We start from the raw sequence: 19,660 nt of genomic DNA, 5'->3' as shown, positions 1-19,660 counted from the left end.
CCCCCCCCCAGCAACTCTATATACCCCAGGTAAAGGAAATACAACTAATGTATTAATTTCCACATGTGTCTCTCCATTCTTCCTTCTGCCAACGGTGTCGCAGTTTCTCGTCACTCCCGTTTTTGTGCTTAGTGCGTACGCATGGGTTAGAGTTTGCGTGCACATTTTCCCGTTAAGTTAGTATTTTATAAATCGCAAACATTGCGTAGAAACTGGCATACGCCATTTTTTGAGCGTATATCCCTTTATAAACAAACTGAAGCAAAAGATTGACCTTGACAGGGCACAGTCCGGTATGTAATGACATACTAAACATTGCTGCCTACATTTAAACGGCAGGACTCAATTCTCAGGTGCCTACATTGCAAAAACTGAAAAGTTGACTTTAATTACATGTATTATGTCAACAAATGCCACATAACTGTATTAGGTTAGTTGAAAGCAATAATATTAAGTTGAAGCTAATATTTTTTATTTAAACGTAATAGTATTGCTTTCAACTAACCTCATACAGTTATGTGAGTTCTGTTGATACAACACATTTAATGCTGTAAGTATTCCTCCTGTTGGAAATGGACATAACAAAAACCCTTTCAATGTTACTCATGGAAGACAAAATCCATTTTTTTTGCAAAAATGTGCACGCACCAGTTTTGCTTTGAACTATCTCTCATTAAATACCTGATCATACATGTGTCCTAAGCCTGGTTTCTCCTCCCCTTTGCAGTGATCGACGCCCCCAGCCAGGTGGATGTGCGCGACGTGACGGACTCCACAGCGCTGGTCACATGGTCCCAGCCCGTGGCTCAGGTGCACGGGGTCAGCATCTCCTACGGGCCCAGCTCCAGCCCCGCGGATCGCAGCGTGGTGGAGCTGTCCTTCAGTGACACCCAGTACCACCTCGGAGGCCTCTCCCCCGACACCCAATACGAGGTGTCTCTGTCGTCTCGCATGGGCGAGCAGAGCAGCATTCCTGTGTTCCAGTCTTTCCTTACAGGTGACGCTCAAATAACAATCTGATGTGCTGTAAGGCAAGAAAATAGATCTACCTGAGCCTGTTTTATTCCAACCACAGCTATTAACTGCTTATCAGAGGTGGAAAAAGTACCCAGATCCTGTACTTAAGTAAAAGTAGAGTGTAGGAATACTCTACAGTAAAAGTCCTGCTTTTAAAATTGAAGTCAAGTAAAATTAAAACAGTATAAGCATCAAATATACTTAAAGAACCAAAAGTAAAATAATATTATATATTGTTTTTATATTTGTATGCTGCAGAGCTTGTGAATTTACTCCAGGTGTAACCGAAGTCTTATTTAAGAGTTTTCATAACATTAATCAAAATCTTTAAAATAACTAAAGGTACTAAATAAATGTAGTGGAGTTAAAGTACAAAATGTAATACTAGTGGGGTTGTAGTACAAAGCAGCAACAATTGAAGCACTCAAGTAAAGTACAAGTACCTCAAAATTGTATTTAAGCACAGCATTTGATTAAATCTTTGTTACTCATCACTGCTGCTTATCATAGTCAAGTTTAGCAAGCTGTGTGTCAGCTGGGGGGTTGTATGTTTAATATCAGGCTGGTGTGTGTTCCTTGAAGGACAAAATGTGTTCACAATGATTTCACAATCTTGATGTCTTGGGTCTTGATGAGAAATACAGTTGAGTTTAGGTTAGAGTATATTTCCATGTGCTTAAATGTAATTTGTGTGTGGTAGACCTGGATGCCCCCAAAGACCTGCAGACAGTGGAGCTGACGGACGAGAGCATCACTCTTGAGTGGAAGAACAGCCAAGCTCCAGTGGAAAACTACCGCATCAAGTACGGGCCTCTGTCAGGGGGGGAGCACGGAGAGCTGCTCTTCCCCCCCGGACCCCGGGACACCACCACAGCCAAGATAACCGGTATTGATCCCAGCTACAAACTATAGCTACAAGCTGCAGGCTAAAGCTACAAGCTACAGAAACACACTGAAAAAACTGAACCGTTGACTTTAATTAAATGTATTATGTAAACAAATTTCACATGATTACTGTATTAAGTTACTGGAATGCAACCTAATATTTTTTATTTTAACGTAATATTATTGCTTTGAACTAAACCTTATACAGTTAAGTGAAATCTGTTTACTTGATACGCTCAATTAAAGTCAACATTTCAGTTGTTTCAAAGCAGACACAATTTACAAATAGGCCTATAGCTTAAGTCGTCTTTCCAAAGCTCTAACATGATTTTAGGGGCTTCATCAGTGCTTGAAGTTGTCATGGATAAATAGTATATAGAATATATTTCACAGTTTATATATCTCTACATAGATATAATTAGGTACACCTGTTATAACTGTCCTGGTCTAATGTTAACTGGTATGTTTTAGATTTGAGCTGATGGTGCTATATTCAGCCCCCCACATATTATTACACACGTTCATTCATTAGGATAAACCCTTGAGAGAAACGTTCTTGGGGGTGGGGTCCTAACGCATAACACAAAGAATAACAAGACACCAACAAGGACATTATAGTAATAGAGTGGTGCAGTGACGAGTCCTAAAACCCGGAAGTGAGTTAGTATTTTACCACTACCGGTTCCCTCGTCTCAGAGTCAATGGGATTTCTCCATAGGATTTTGGAACATAGCTCGAAATAAGGTCTGTGGAAAACTAACCTGTTTGATAAATGCACGTTTTGTTCAGCCGGATAATCTCCAAATGTCTACCCTACTTTTATAATTTTCGAATCATAAATCTATTCGCTAGAGGCAAAAGGCTAACGTTATGCTATAAACGAACTACAGCCGAGTACAGCAGGGTCGCACGACTTCAACGCCACGCCAACTGAAGATCGATATTCAAAAATACGGATTAAAAATGTTGAAGCGTTTGTTTTAACAGTTTGCAAGAGTGCAGGTACTTGCTTTCAAGCAGAACAGGGCAAACAAACTTAGAGTGTTTACGTGTTCGGCGTAATGACGTACAACGCCCTCCACTACTTCTGTAGTCCTATTCAGCCACTTGTTAACAACCATCATTTTTCAGACAAGTAAACTCTTCAAAAATCACCAGTGGGGTCACTGCTGATGTATTTAATGTCGTAGAACAAAATGTGATCCGTCTCTTAAATTTGTGTCAACCACGGACCTTATTTCCAGATATTTTCCAAAATCCTATGGAGAAATCCCATTGGCTCTGAGACGAGGAAACCAGAAGTGGTACAATGCTAACTAACTTCCGGGTTTTAGGACTCGTCACTGCACCACTCTATAGAAAAGACAAGAAAAAAATGGCAATCAACAATTAAACAGACGACCAAGACAATAAAAAACATTAGAGAAAAAGTACTTGTATTTGTAGAAAGTTGTCCAGCACTCGCGATGTACCGCATATACGCCCAAACAGCTTTCAGTACAACAGTCTACACGCCAAGATTGGTAAACCAGATATGTTGAGTACCCCAAAGTTACGTGTAAAAAATGTATAGTATGGTTCCCCTTATTTGGTGCAATTTTCGTAATTAGCATAATTAGCATGAGTAGCGTAAATTAGCATCAATAAGCATTATAGCGTTCAATTTGGACCACATTTAAAGAGTTCTGAGGGTTATTAGGGATTCTGGATCCATTTCTATCCACATTTTCTGAATTAAAATTGGCAGTTTAAACCAGAGACAGGCCCTATTTCAACTCCTGGTGGGATAATTTTGATAAATATACTGAATATTTTGAGGATGCTGGATTAATTGGATCTGATACATTATATTTCAAATAGCTGAAATCACTTCATCTAAGTTATAAAGTGTAGTATATATCTGAACAATGCAGAACATTTACATTTTTATTCACACAACATTACACTCAATATATCAAACAATATATAACATAATGTAGTCCAGTATAGTATCACCTTTAACCATAATGTCAGTAATAAACACATTTCCATCAATGTGAACGAAAGCTGAACATGATGATGTTGGCCTGCATTAGATGGTGGCAGGGGTACCTAACAAAGTCACCACTGAGTATACATATATACAGTATATATACTGTATGTATATACACTATATATACAGTAGATACAGGCACAGCAGGTCTCCAACTGATCCCACATGCTGAAGCGCAGCAGTGTAAGGAAGTGAACCTTTAATTTGAACAGCTTCTGGGTAGCCAGGTTATGTATTTGCTGTTGTTTATAATGTGGACTAAAGAGATGAATCTTTATTCAGAATTAATTTGTAATTATCTCATCACATTCCATCAGAGGAGCATACCTTGCCCAGTGACAGTGGACAGTGTGTATGAACAGTAACTTTGATCATTGAACATTTATCATGAACATTTATGACAGTTCGACTGATAGCAGCTATATCAGAAACACAATCCCGTCCTGCTAAGCAGAGCGAGCAGATTTCATTCTTCCTCTGCTCTCAGTTCACTTAAGCCCATTACCACCTCGCATCCAAATGACACGGCTGAACACCGTCTGTGGGAAAAAAAAGATAGAGTGTGAAGTGTTTATTCTACTAATTCTTTGGGCAATTGTCAGTGGTGCTCCCTTAAAATTGAAATGGTCAGTGTTATATTCAGCTGGCTCATTTCCTTTGTTTTGTGTCCTGAAATGTTTTCCCTTCTACAAAGGCTCACTTTATTAGAAAACCCCCCAGGGGGGTTTGGCCTTCAGACTTTAAATGGAATAACACAGCCGCTTGTTTCCCTCTGAGAACTTGCTCAAACAAAAAAACGGCTGTGTTTTCATCTATGTGCACGCTGACATTATAAAGCCATGCTTTGAGGCGGATGTGTTTTTTTTCAGTGTTTCTACACTGTGAGCATGGCAGGATTAGACACCATGAGAAAAAAAAAAAAGCTTCCAAAAACAGTCTAATAGTGTTTTGTCTAGCTCAATTCTTTGTCCTTGGGAGGCCCATCCCATGGAAATAAAGCAGTGTGTCCATTCAGCCGACATCCCACTCCGCTCCACACACACCTCAGCACTTCTTTCACACAGTTATTATCTGTAATTGCCTTCACGCTCGTGATTTTATTGATAATGAGTTTCCTGGGCATTAGGTGTAATTTCATGCTGCAAGGCTCTGCGTGTGATGACCTCTGTGGGAGTTAATAAAGGAATTAGAGGCGATCAGGCCAAAAGAGGGCTTCATTTTGGACACCAAAGAGCCTCCAGAGCCTGCTGTATCATAGCAAGTAGCTCCGCGACAAGGGCCCTATAGACCCATCAATGATGTTCCACAGTGAGCGCAGGCTTACCATGAAATGCAATTAGGCTGCAATCTATTGTGCAACCATACCACATGAGAGCGTTTTTGTGTTTGCTATAGGCATTGGAGCCATTAGCCAAAACAGCTGGCCACTTGACTACAGTGCCTCCCCATCGTTCATGCGCTGACACCTCAGAGCAGCGGTACAAACACAACATGACACTGCTTTTTATTTCTGCCCTGCTATGTAGGCCTGAGACCTGGCACAGAGTACGGGATGGGCGTAACCGCGGTGACGGATGAGCGGGAGAGTCGGCCGACGACCACCAACGCAGTGACTGGTAACACACAATCACTTTATGCACTCAATGTTTTAATTTTACTTATTTTTAGGATGTTGCTATTCAGACAATAACAAACATTTTATTTTCAGAAAGTAATACGCAAAAGCAAAAAAAATTATATATACAGTATATATATACACAGTGTGTCTGTCCGTCCATCCCTCCGCCTGATTGTCTTTCTGTCTGCCGGTCTGAAACTCCACTTTACCAAGTCTCTCGTTTTTTCTCTCATCTATACATTTACAAATTGTACATTTGTAATTTACAAATTGTATATTTCCAATTTTACAAAATTGTAAAATTCCATTAGCACTGGATGCTCCCAAGGATCTGGCTGTTACGGAGGTGACGGAGAAAACCATGATGCTGCAGTGGAAACGCCCCCTGGCTAAGTTGGACTCCTTCAGACTGGTGTACGTGTCGGCTGACGGCCACAGGGCGGAGGACGTGCTGCCGGGCAGCTCCGAGTCCCACCTCCTGAGGGGCCTGACAGCCGGTATGCTGTACACCGTCAGCATCATCGCTGAGAGGGGCCGCGGGACCAGTGCACCCAGTACCATCTCAGCAGCCACAGGTCAGCACCGCAGGAAGTCCTCCCATCATCTAAATTAATGAGTGTTAGAGTCTTTACATTAAGGGGGTGTGACTTAAACCTGAATTATTACCTTTATAATATCATTTTAGGGAAATGTGAATCTGAATCAGAATCAATGTACTTAATTAGTCCCACAGCGGGGACATTACAGCATTACAGCAGAAAGTAGCATAGCAGGTAAAAATAAGGCATCCAATAATAAAGAATAACCTAACTTATTACATTTAGAGAAGAAAAGCACACATTAGTAATAATAGAATGAAAATAAAGACAAGTAAATACACATCCTATAGCTAAAAATGAGGAGCAGCGATTAAAAGAACTAAGAGACATAATAACATATTAAGGTTTTGAGACATTATAGAAAAGTTTGGACATTTATAACAATGTATGTTTTTCACATATAGGTGAATATTATACAGCATTGCAACAGTATTGTGTATGCATTGGTATGAGAGCACAGTCATTCAAATGCATCATGAACAGAGACAACTGAAAACTTGTTAAACTCACTTATATGTGCGTTTTTAGGCATTTAAGAATCAATAGGCTAGTTTTTTTTCTTCTTTTTGAGCATACTTTACTTTTTTTAAACAATGCACAATAGTTTCTTCTATATTTACATTGCATAATAATCCACTTTATTACTGTGCAAACAAAAATTTCTTAAAGCATTCTCATGATTAACCCTCCTGTTGTCTTCGGGTCAAATCTGACCCCCATGTGAATTACACCTGGCACACACAAACACACACACACAGAACAATTTGACACATTTCATGCTCTTATGTGCCCATCCCCCAACATTGATCACACCTGGCACACACAATACATGTTCAGTGTCTATTCTTTGTATATTTACTGCAGTTGTTCATGTATACCAGTAGTCTGATACAATATGTACAGTTTGAAAGGGGTATTAAATGAAATTTGGTGATGATTAATGTTTTTTGTGTTAATGTAATATCAGTTAAAACAGGACCGGTCAAATTTGACCGCGAACACCAAAGTAAGGGGGGGGGAAACAAAGACAATAGGAGGGTTAAGTGAATATTTCTTAGTGCAAGCAATTTAGCAGAGCTTTGTTAACAAAATAATACTTTTAAAAGCGGTAGCCATTCTTGAAATCAGCCACTTCAAGAAGTGTTAGGGTTACGTTCCCGATGTAAAGGACACCTATCATTCCAGATCTCGGACACAGCCTATTTGAATCATCTCAGTAAATCAAAATTTTAAGCTGTCGATCCATCCAAACAACAACAACAACCTCAAGTAGCAGACACGTGGATAGTTTCTAAAAGCACCCTGGATTACTTTCTATAAAGAAATAGTCCCAATGAGGACTCTTACAGAAGGGGACATTGAGAGTGAGTGGGTTGGTTTGCACTGCTCAGTATTTGTTCAGCCAAAAAGCCCTGATAAAGCTGCCTGTGAGAGGCAGTTAGCACATAGCTGGTAGCTAAAGAACCAGGTTGCTAGAAGGAGTATGAATATTGAACTTTTCCAGGTTACACTTGAGACAAAACAACTTTACTAAATTAACTTGATGAAAGTGGTTAAGTTGTGCCCTTTTTTCCATATCAGTATGTAGGCTGAGATATTGAGTATCTGAGTCTGTATGTAGCCCACTGTGAGCTCACTAGCTGGTAGCACAGGGTTAAAGAATAACTATAGGTTCATTTGTTTGTCCTTCAGTACTGCAGCTAAACAGAGGCAATTCATTGAATTAATTGTTAGCTTCTGAATGTAAGTCACTCTGTCTCTACCCCCTACCACCCTACGGCTCATTTATAGCATGTGGGCTTATTTTTCTTTCCCCCGTTTTTTTAAACCAAAATAAGAAAAGACAAATGATGTGATTGTGGCGTTTTCCTCGCGCTGCGGTTAGACCGCTTCCAAGGCTAACATTTCACAAGTATATCCTCCAGTTATGCAACGAGTGCCCATTAAATGCATGGCTCCGGGCAAAAATCAATACGGCATGAGGGAAAAGTTGGTTAGGTTCAGAATAAAACTTTCTGTCCTTTGTTGCATTTCTTTGGTTTGCACGCTGCCAAGAACAGCATACAGACGTGTGTGTGTGTGTGTGTGTGTGTGTGTGTGTGTGTGGTGGGGGGGTATGGACATGTGTACAGCCGGCACAATGTTCATTCATGTGATAATTGTCGGCGTGAGCCCGGCTCCGCCTGGTTTTGTGCTATTTGACCACGATGAACTGTGGCTCTGTCAGATAAAAGGCCACATGCTGTTAGAACATTGTCTCTCAAATCAGCAGCCCTCTAATCCTCAGCCGGGCCAATCTGCAGCCTTTATCGTCTCCAGACACATAGCACAAACACACTGATCGCACTTGTTTTAAAGGAGGGATTGAAAAATGGGGGGGGGGGGTAATTGTGTCTGATAATTGCAGAACGAGGAACAAGGTTTTTTTTTTTTCTTGTTTCAGAAGTGCTGTTTAAGTGACCAACCTAGAATTAATAACACGCCATTGTGTGATTCGAAAAAAAACAAGATGTCAAATAAAGGATGAAGTGATACAATTGGGGAAATTAGAAGATTTGAACTGACCAGTTGACAACAAGAGTTGCTCGGGATACAATGAAGGGAGTGTTTGTGTATCAGGAGGACTCTTATAAACACGTTTGTGTGTTAGGGGTATTAAAGTTGTATCAGCTGTGCAGAAAGTATTCTACTGTAGGTGTATGTTTGATCAACAGGGTTGTTCAATGTATCCACCATTACACCTCGCTCGGGGCATTATGTTGTGGTGTCATCAGACAAAAGAGCTGATACTGGAGAACATAGAGCATGATCTTCCTGCATGCACTGCATGATCTACGAGGTTCTCACATTAAAGACAGATACACTATTACGATAAAAGATAGACCAACGCTGTGGCATGATATCAATGAGTGTGTATCAAATGGCAGATATCAAAATGAAAGGCGATATCTCAAAAGAACATTTTGATTTAGACAGAACACACTTTTACATCTGCACGTGACAACCAGAACTGAAACGGGGCTTATACAGCTGCCTCACTGGGAAAACAATTTAAATTCCAGATTCCTTCACCTCAGTAAAATGGATTATGAACCAAACGTTGTTAGTGCTCACCTCACTGAAAAAATATGTTTTTGAAACTGCAGTATCTTGTTCCTTACCAGAAACAGCCATTTTACTTGCTAACTTGCTATTTTTTGACGAAGCTACTTTCGAGTTCAGAGAAAGTATGCAGCAACATTGTTGACAGCAACCAGAGGGGTTTGTGTTACATTTGATTTTTGTGCACCACTAATACAATTATTTGTAATGGGGCAGAAGTCTCGGGCCAACATTGTCAAACCTGAGATAATTTAACCTCAGCAATTTAGTATATACTATATATGTCAATATATGAGGCAATATACTTTCCTCAATATCATCTGGAAATATCATGAATGTATTGAAAGAACTGGATACAGCACTGAAGGCAGGACTCCGACCATTCCTATGAAAGTTGTTCAGTGGCGCATGAAGCCAAAATGGCCTGAATCTGCCAGAGCAACAGTAACAGTATCTGAGCTAATGGTTGGAGAGGGAAAATCATTTTGGGTTTGGCTTTTAGCGCATTTTTCAGCTTCAGGACATAATGATTAAAATAAGGGCTATTCCTGTGATTATACTGGGTAGTTGATTTAGCTCTAAAAAATGGGATCTGTGGATTTACAGACGTCTCTTTCCCGATGTAATTCAATTGGAAAAAATGTTTTTGGGCCCAACGACGTCTTCGCCTGACACGGAAGTTGTAGTACCACAGTTTGGCCACTATGAACATTTGCTACATAGTCCCGCGCACATCCTGGGGGCTTGGGAAAGCTAGATACAATGTTGGTGTGGTTTAAGCTAACTCATGTTAATGGTTTATGGGGAAGACACTATAATGTTGCTGTAAAATGTTTTAAATATAAATGATTTGTGAGAAATTATACAAGTCATTGTCTTTTCATACAGCAGCCTTAACTTATGGGTGTTGTTGTTGACTAATACATATACACTTATAGCCGCCTATGTGTTGTAAGGTATTAAATGCGTATATACTGTCTCTTAATGATAAGTTGGGAGATCTATAGTATTATTTCCTGCAGCTGGAAAAAAGTATGCAGCTTTTACCACAATGCTGACTCAAAATCACCCATCATGAATTTCCGTGTTCCTAGCTCTTACAGTATAAGCCATGATCAGCTGACTCCAGCAACCCCCCCCCCAACTGCTGTCTGCTCCACTCGGCCGCCCAGTGAAAAGGGGATAATGGGAACCTTGGTGTTTACCTGCACTATCTATCTCCATCTCTTTCTAATCTACTCTCTGAATGCTTGCACTCTCAATGGATTTAACAGGCTGCTGCACTGCATGCCCCCCCCCCCCGCCCCCCCCACCATAGGTTTGAAGTGGACGGTGTACTTCTGCCATAGCGGCGGGGCTACTCTGCACCTTCAAATGTTAATGGATAATTCACATCCGTTAATGTGCACAAGCTGCATCAGCATGTCTGCCTGCTGCGTTCTGTCTTTAAGTCTTCCCACTTATATGGTAATATGGAGGAGATGGCTATAGGCAGCCATTGATAATGAGGCTGTTTTTTCCCTTGGCCTTTTGTAGTGGAAATAAGGGAATATTTCCACTCTTTTCTCTCGACAGCTAAATGAAATGCCTGAAGATGAGAGACCGTCATTAATGTTGCCCCTTTTTTGCAGCATATGTCCATCCTGCAGCAGATGCTCACACTTTCATATGTTTCATAATGTTGTTGTGAAGAGGAATTGTGTGTGTGTTGTATGTTGTAAGGTTAGAGCGATATATGGTATACCAATGAGCTATGAAACACCTGTATCGCTCTAACCTCATGCCTTCATTCTGTCTTTCTGTCATCGTCCTGTAACTCCATTGATGTGTTTGTTATCACCCAGAGGAGGAGAGGCCTGTGGTTGTCAATGTCACCGTCAGCGATGTGTCGTGGGACAGCTTCCTGCTGTCCTGGGCCACTGAGGACAGAAGGTTGGAGGGCTTTCTGATCGAGGTTACAGATGCAGAGACGGGCTCTGAGTGGCAAAACCACACGGTGTCCGCTGATGCTCGCAGCATCACCATCTCTGGCCTCTCCTCGAGCACCTGGTACAGGGCCAATCTGTACGGGGTGTACCGGGGGGCCCTGTTAGAGCCCGTCTTTGCAGACACCATCACAGGTATCACCGTTGTCAGCTGGGGCCTCACTCTGTCCTCTGCTTCCTTTTCTCTGCTACACAATTAACCTGTGTGGACTTTCGAAGAAATGGTTTCTTGCAGTTGTCAAATGGACCTGATTAAGCGGTGGTGTGGCTCACTTTCACTTTTATATTTACTCTGATGTTCATGGTGTTAGGTATTGTCAAAATTCCCATGCCCTTTGACGAACGTCTCTCTTAGTAAGTCACGTCTGCCACTTTAACTCAACAGAAATTCAATGGATTTCAAGAATATTCCTGAAAAGTCAAGTGATCCATCTAAATAAGCAGAAGCAAAAATAATGAACAAAGACAGAATATGTTCATGTGATCACAGATTGTAAAAATGTGTTATTCTTCACAAGCTTCACAAATTTCCTTTCCCATTCAACAGAGTAATGCACAATCCAGATCCAACATGCTTTTGATGCAGGGGACCATTGAATGTGTCTCAGCCTGCATGTTGGTTGGAGTACAGCAGGAAGCAGCACCTGGTGTTAGAGGACAGGCAGAAACACACCAGAAGGTCAGGGTGCTGTTAAACACAACAGGTGCACTGCTTTCCCCAATCACTGTCATTACCAAGGATAAACAGAGTGTGCTGTAAACAGGGAAACCAAAATGTGCTCATGATGAGCCTCTTAGAACCATCACAAATACAGCAGAAACACAACAAAATAACCCTATAAAACGATTTAAACTGGACCAGAATGTCTGAAATAACCAGTTAGGGGTTGGTTAACGTCGATCTCTATTTAAACATTATCATTCAGCTGATGAGTTCACTGATGAGGACCGGTCAAGTGGAAGAAAGATGGGAGGACTGACATTGGACAAAAAAAGCCTGAGGCGCTTTTGTCACTTTGTGTGAGGCCTCTGTTCTGTATGCATCCCCAGTCCGCTCTTCATTCTCATGCTGGGCTCCGGGCTCTGCTGCTGGGGTGCCAGGGGCTTCTGGGGCCGTGGAGAATATGGCATGCGCTCAACATGGCCCATTGTCTGCATGCTAATGGGTGGGGAAACCATCTTAACATTTCTCATTAGCATTACTTAATCCATAAAACATTCCACCTTGAATATGAGTGCTGACTAATGATGTTATGGTCATCTTCAGTCTGCTGCAGGGAAGACCCGCTCTGAAACAGGAGTAGGAAACTTTGAGTTGTATACAACAAATGATTGATGGAAGCACAAAGAGATGTGGACAGCACCCAGAACAAGCCTGACTCAGTTTATTCATATCAGCACAAGCTGCTGTCGTAAAGTTATCAGGCAGACTGGAGGCCGCTCTGGGCTTCTGCTATTCAGCAGGTTAGCTGGCGCCGGCGCAGACCTCCAACAACAGGCTCCTTTTGTGAGCGGGGATTGTGTTCCCCCTGGTCTTGGGGGTGTGGAGGGATATGGGTAGAGGGGTAGAAGTGGTGGGAGGGTGAAACCAGTAGCAAGCTAGCACATGTTAGCCGATGGATGCAGCCCTCCCTCTCTTCCACTGACCAGCTAAAGCTAATGAAGAGTGACAGCTCCTTGGGATTTGTCTGCTCTGCTTCTCATTTCCACTTCTCCTCACAACAAATGCCTCATGCGTTTTCCTTCTCGATAAAAAGAGGTTTTCAGGCTAGTTCATGGACCCCTGAGACCCTCGCACTTGGTGTAGTGTTTTAATGAGCACTGGCTGGGCTTTATTGAGGCTTTCCTGAGCCCACTTACATCTGCTTCTATCAGATGGCTCCATCTGTGCTGCTACCGGAAGTTTCTCCAGCTAATTAGCTTCAGGGAGCTTTTTCTCCAGCTGCTGTCCCCCAGCCTCTCTTCCTGCACTGCAAATTATTAGTGCTGTGTGTGATTAATACTAACTACCAGCTTTTACAGCACTCACATCTGCATGTTTGAACTGTAGGCTACTGTAGTTCATCTTTACTTTAAAATCCAGGAGAATTGTGAATCGGGTCAAACCAAGGCTGTTACTTTTTCAAAAACTTTTGAAAGAATCCTGTATTTAACTTGGATTACTTCAAGTGCAACCCAGAGAACCATCATAAAATGTGTTGCAGAAGTCAAATCAATCAATGAAATCTAAGGAAATTGTTGAAGTTTGAATGTGCTCAGTAAATCTGCACACAATCTTTAAAGCATAGCTTTTCTGTATCAAATATTCCCCATTTTAGTTTCAGTAGAAAGAAAAAGACAGTAGTTGGTGGCACACCTGAACATGAACACAACTTTTAAATAAACGGTGTAAACATGTTGTTTAGAAACCAGCTTTTTTTTACATCTTGAATTTCTTAAATTTACAGAATGCCAGGGAGGAGTAGTTTAATGATTCGAATACCCCTTTTAAACACACTTTATGCAATCATTGTTCTGGAAGCAACTAAGCTATTTGTTGAGTTAGCTACCAGTAAGTTAGCAATGAGTTTGAGGAACACAACTTTTAAACAAATTGTGTGAACTCATTGTAGCCTACTGTTAGGAACTAAGCTAACACGGTAGCTTTTTTGGTGGAGGGTAAGGCAGAGTTTGATTGTGGAATAAAAAGCTCTCTGTCAGACGCATTCTTCTTCTCAAATGTCATGACAATATGAATTGTCTTACTAACCCAGTGGCTTTGATAGACTAGTGAACTAACAACCTTCACATTGGGGGCTGAAATTCTTTTCTTCCTTCTATGTTTTTCACCACATCGCAGTAAAAGTCTTTATTTCTTGCCTGATGCTGCGCTTCCATATAACAATGCTGGCATTTACACATAGACTGGTACACATTCTTTGGCATCCATGTTCCTCAAATGTCAAAGCACTCCTTAGTTTCACAGAGGAGAATCTGACTTCCCCCTGTCACTCAGAGGCAGAGCCAGAGGTGCAGGCTCTCCTCGTGTCCGATGTCGGCCCTGAGAGCTTTAAGCTGGCCTGGGTGGCTGAAGAGGACGCCTTCGACACCTTTGTCATAATGGTGAGCCAGGTCGAGCCAGGCCAACCCAGAGAGCTGGTGCTGGGGGGCGATGAGCGGAGCACAAGCATCACAGATCTCACAGAGGACACCGATTACGAAATCCAAATCTTTGGGCTCTTTTTGGGAAGACCCTCCAAGTCTGTAATGGAGGGGGTGATAACAGGTACAAGCAGAAAGGATGGAAAGGAGAAATCAGAACTAAAACTGTCTACCGGTGTTGTCAGCGTGGTCAATGTTAAATGTCGTTGTATCTGGTATGGTATCATCTGGCCTCTTTGTACTAACCTCGTCACAAGGCATAACAGCACTGTATTCGTCCACACTGCAATTTGACAAAACAATAAAGGGATATTTATAGAAATTAATCAGTTTTCATTATGACTATTGTGTCAGAAGCTTTGTGTTATTTTTGGGTTAAAAACACTTTTTTCCCACTTTTAATTGGCAAATTGGTATCCCATGATGATCTAAATGCTGCGGATGCTTACCCATTCTTTAAATAATATAATTCATGGTATCATCAGCATAGCAGCATCCCAAACACTAGAGACAAGGCCTTCAGAAGTAAGGACATTTCCTCTGCTCCTTTCATTGTCTCGTCTCTGTCCGCTCGCCCTCCCAAATGTTGTCATTCACTGCGTCGGGGTCGCTCTTTGTAAATGTGTGCTTGTGTCCTCCCTGGGGGAAGGCTTTACTCTTGGGTTACGTGGCGCATGTTTCACTTTTGTGTTGCCATGAAATGGGGGCAAGTTAATCTCTTCAGGTCTGTCACGCGAGATACTGTGGCTCGCTGTTAGCCAGGAAGGGTGTGTGTGTGTCTCTGTGAGCCGGGCCTCCCCGGACCCTCTGTCTGTTAAACTGCTGGCTCTTACACATGCTCTCTTTCGCTTTAACAAGTGCCTTTCAATAACATGTCAATGTGTTTTTCCTTTGTCTGCTTTTAATTGTGAAGCAGAAAACACCTACGCTATATGTAAATGTCTTGAGTGATGTGTTGCCTACTGTATGTTCTGTTTACAGTTCTCTCCAGTGGCACACATGTTAACTAATCCTTTATTGTGTGTGTTTGTCAGACCTGGGCTCACCCAAGGGTATCCGCTTCTCTGATGTCACTGACACGTCCGCCGCGGTTCACTGGGTGGTCCCCAGGGCTCGGGTGGACAGCTACAGGGTCACGTATGTGCCGGCTCATGGAGGTCAGTAACACCCAGACACTACTGGAACAACACTGTTAACATGAAAGTGAAGAAAGTAAGCATTTACAGACAAACACGCTCCTGAGCAAAATACTTTTACCAGCTACAACTTCCGCCGAAAAACTGATTTTGAATCAGCATAAACCTATGAGTAACTTTATGGCCAGTATGGACATTCTCAGGTTACCCCTACATCTTCTGCAGGGCAAACTCCTCTTCTAATGATAGACTACTCTTGCCCCCTGCTGACTACTTTTAGGTACCTCTACTGAAGAGTGGAGTGGGGGGTCCAGAGCAAATGGAAATAATCACCATCATCTCTTTCAGTTTGAAAGAAAAACACAAATGCATGAATGGATATTATGTGGCAAGTAACGTCATGTCCCCTTCAGATCCAGCATCCATTATAATGAAGTGTTTTTTTTTTAAGTAGGTTCTATTAACCCATAAATATCAAGTTCCTTATAAGTTGCCAGGCAACAGAGAAAGATATGACACAACAAAAAGGGTGGCAGGTTGAACAGGTTTTAAATATCAATTTATATCCATGCAGACCTCCCTTTTCGGAAGATACTGGAGTCATTATAACGGAAGAACATTTGCAGTTCCATAGCGACATTAATCTGATGTAGAACAATAATATTAGTAAGTTAATTTTTATTTATCAAAGTCATTCCTCAACATTTCTCTTTTCAAATACAGAGCTGTAATGCCTAATAGTTATTGTTCATTATCAACCATATATTCTACAGTTGTGATGCTGAAGGTAATGGTAACAAAAATATCTGCTCTCAGTACCCTAACTGGCCCTAAAATGGTGTTCAAATATAATAAAGTAACTAAAAAGGTAACTGTATCCCCCTTAGAGTTACATACAAAAATAAGTAATCAGATTACTGGTATATATTTTTTTTAAATGGGGGATTACTAGCATTTTATTTCCTATCAATACAATCTCTCACATTTCTGATCCTAAAGATCTTGGTTTCTTCTTTTCTAAGGTTACATTATTCTCTTGTCTTACATAACACACTTTAGTAGAAAAACATTGTATTAAAATGTATTTTCTCTTTTATCTATTTGCATTGCTTTAGATTTTGAGGTACTCCAAAAGTAGCGGAAAGTTACATTCAGGTTACATTATTTTTATACTCGGATTAGGTTACTGATTCCATTAGTTTTTTACAGGTAACTAGTTATCGTAACAGAATACATTTTTGAAGTAACCCTTACAACACTGCTTGTATCATTATAGTAACTGCTGAAAGGACTCAAGGCTTACAACACAACCATTATTGGGACATTCATGATAATGTTAACATTCCATATTTTCTGCACTTTATTACAAAATTAAAAGAGACAATAGAAAAACGACACTCTACATGAGTGCAAAACGCCTAGGTCCTCAGGCTGTACTGTGAGATGTGAAGGTTGAGCCTTCTAATGTTTGCTGACCTCTGTTTTGACTTGCAGGTAATGCTAAGACGCTGACCATGGAAGGCTCTGAGGCTCACACTGTGCTGTCCAACCTGACGCCCGGGGTCACCTACGAGGTCACTGTGGTCTCTGTCAAGGGTCAAAGGGAGAGTGAGCCTGGATCGGACAGCGTCACCACAGGTACGACTGACATGTTACTGAAAGTAACAGAATACGTGTAACGGGTTCATGTAACAAGATTACAAAAAAGTAACTGTATACCCTTACCCTATGTCAGTGGTTCCCAGAGGCATGACTGGAGGGGTGCGAGAGACCAGGAGGAAAAATGGTTATTAAAAAAAAAAAAAATCATAATTTGAAAAATTATTGATTCCAAAATAATATGATACAGTATTATTACGTCCGGGTCTCTGTGTTTCATTAAAGCTCGGCTCTGTGTGTGTGTGTAATGAGCCATTTTGTGTGCGTGCACGCGAGAGAGAGAGCGCACCGGTACGGGAGATCGTTGTTGTTAGCTTCTGCTGCTAGCGAGCTACGCTAACGGATATAAAGAGTTTTTTCAACAACAAGGTGGAGGAGAGTCCTCTCCTGTCAGACTGAGAGACTCAGTGAACTAAAGGACTCTGAGTGTTTAGATAGTTAACTTTAGTCTAAGTTATCTCAGTGGGTCTCAAACGTTTTGTTCACCATTAATGTAAACATTTCCGAGGCACACGTTTATATGATCATTATAGTTATAAAAAAATAAGAGAATAAATAAAAAACAGGTTTGAAATACTATATGACAGTAAAAAAAGAATAAAGTTTAAAAGGGTGATTTGTAAAATATCCATAAAGAAAAAGTAAATCTGTTTACAGTTCTGTTTCAAATGAGTGTTGAGAGATGTATCCATAGATCTCTTCATTTTGCTCTCAAAGTGCACCAGATTGATGCTTTTAACTTCAATATTTNGGTAAAAGGAGGACCAAGAACGCCTGGGGGGACCAGTCGGAGAGCACGGGGGTCCCCCCCGCGCGGGGTGAACCCTTGGGACTCGATGTGACTAGTACGTTACAAGAGAATCAAAGACGTACAGATATTGTTACCCGTCCAACAAAATAATTTTCACGGTTTATTAATGTGACACTTTGTCGAACTCAAATTTCGTAAATTTCGCTTTTGACCAGACCAATTAAGGGAAAGAGTACTCCGAAACGAAACTGGATTGATAAGTAAGTATAGGAACCCGGAGCGACTGTGAACGCTTACCGGTGAGCCCGATCACTAATCTTTCGCGTCCTCAAGTACCCTTTTAAGGACACCAAAGTAAGCACAAAAGGGTGTGTCCCTATGACACAGATGGCGACTCCAGGGTCGGACATGTTGGCGGGGACCAACGCAACGTGAGACGCCGGAGTCTTCCACCCCGTTCAGACAAGCGCGCGCCGCACACCATCTGTTGGCGCTCCCTGCGTCGACTGGTCCCATACTGTCCCGGCTGGGGAATGAAACAGTCCCTCGCCTCCGTAAGGACGACTATGCGCGTGTGGTGTCGTGTGTGTGTTGTGTGTGTGTGTTGTTGTGTGTGTGTGTGTGTGTGTGTGTGGTGTGTGTGTGTGTTGTGTGTTGGTGTGTGTGGTGTGTGTGTGTCGTGTGTGTGTGGGTGTGTGTCGTGGGAGAGAACTGTCCTCTCTCGTCTAGGTCTGCTGCCGAGGACTGCTCCCGCGTGTGTGGTGTGTGTGTGTGTGTGTGTGTCGTGTGTGTGTGTGCTTTGGTGTACACCGTGTGTGCGTTTTGCCGTAACCGCTAGGTGAAACGGTGAGGTACAGTGTCGTGTCTCGCACCCCACGCAGAAGTCATCACGGTACAGGTTGTGCCGGTCGTTATGAGGTGCTAACCAAGGGGAGAAGAGACTCGGGCCTACGAGTAACCACTTCTAACAGAGACACCTTTTCCAACCGAAAGTGAAAGTAAAACATCTGTACGAATTTCACGTGTAATACTCTATGTGGATGGTCGGACGACGTGTAAATGGAGGGGAGCTTGCCCCCGGACCCCCCTATGTGAGGTCCACACACCACCTATAAAAATAGCACTTTACCCCTGCTTAACCCTATATGCCTCGAGCCTTCATTGTAACTGTCACACTGTGTATTTGCGTGGGGAGTGTTGCAGTAGAAAATTCCACTGTAGCGCCCGGTACATTAATGGGAAACCCTAAATGTTTGAGCACCCTCTATGAAACGTCAAGCTACCCCACAGCACCCCAAAATAAATATCTGAGCCTGACTATTTGTGTTGGGGGGGGCCCGACATATTTTTTTCTCCAAAGGGGGGGCCTGACAGAAAAAGTTTGAGAACCACTGAGCTAAAGATTAGATATGGCAATGAAAAACTGAAGTCACAGGCTCCTCCAACCGTGCAACATGAATATATAAAGGACATAAACAAAACAGATAAAATAGTGCAAGAGAATGTTTTGAGATGTACAAAAATGTAAATAAAAAAGAAATAGTGCAAGAAGAGTACAAGTAAATGGAATGATATATAGATAAATAATTGGCAAGATGCAAACAGATGAATGTTTATGGATTCACTTTACAAATAATTAATTATTAATAAAACTGTCCCTGAGTCTGGTGGTTTTTGTCCTGATACTGCGGTACCGCCTGCCAGACGGCAGCAGACAGAACAGTTGCTGGGGCGG

General features: G+C 41.8%; 1 protein-coding gene across 1 annotated transcript; it reads left to right on the top strand.

The window, feature by feature from the left end:
• Nucleotides 1–141: 141 nt before the first annotated feature.
• LOC104960593 (tenascin-like) lies at nt 142–18,479 on the top strand (the record flags this gene model as incomplete). Its single annotated transcript, XM_010788665.1, has 10 exons — nt 142–145; nt 704–997; nt 1,718–1,903; nt 5,461–5,550; nt 5,864–6,127; nt 11,098–11,373; nt 14,234–14,503; nt 15,414–15,536; nt 17,010–17,153; nt 18,313–18,479. Coding segments are annotated over exons 1-10 (1,818 nt in total), but the record flags the coding sequence as incomplete, so codon positions are not given.
• Nucleotides 18,480–19,660: the final 1,181 nt, after the last annotated feature.

This window comes from Notothenia coriiceps, unplaced genomic scaffold, assembly GCF_000735185.1.
Source record: "Notothenia coriiceps isolate Sejong01 unplaced genomic scaffold, NC01 NC01_scaffold00032023, whole genome shotgun sequence".
NCBI classification, from domain to species: domain Eukaryota; kingdom Metazoa; phylum Chordata; class Actinopteri; order Perciformes; family Nototheniidae; genus Notothenia; species Notothenia coriiceps.
The sequence above is the reverse complement of the archived record's forward strand: the minus strand, read 5'-3'. Positions and strand labels throughout refer to the sequence as shown.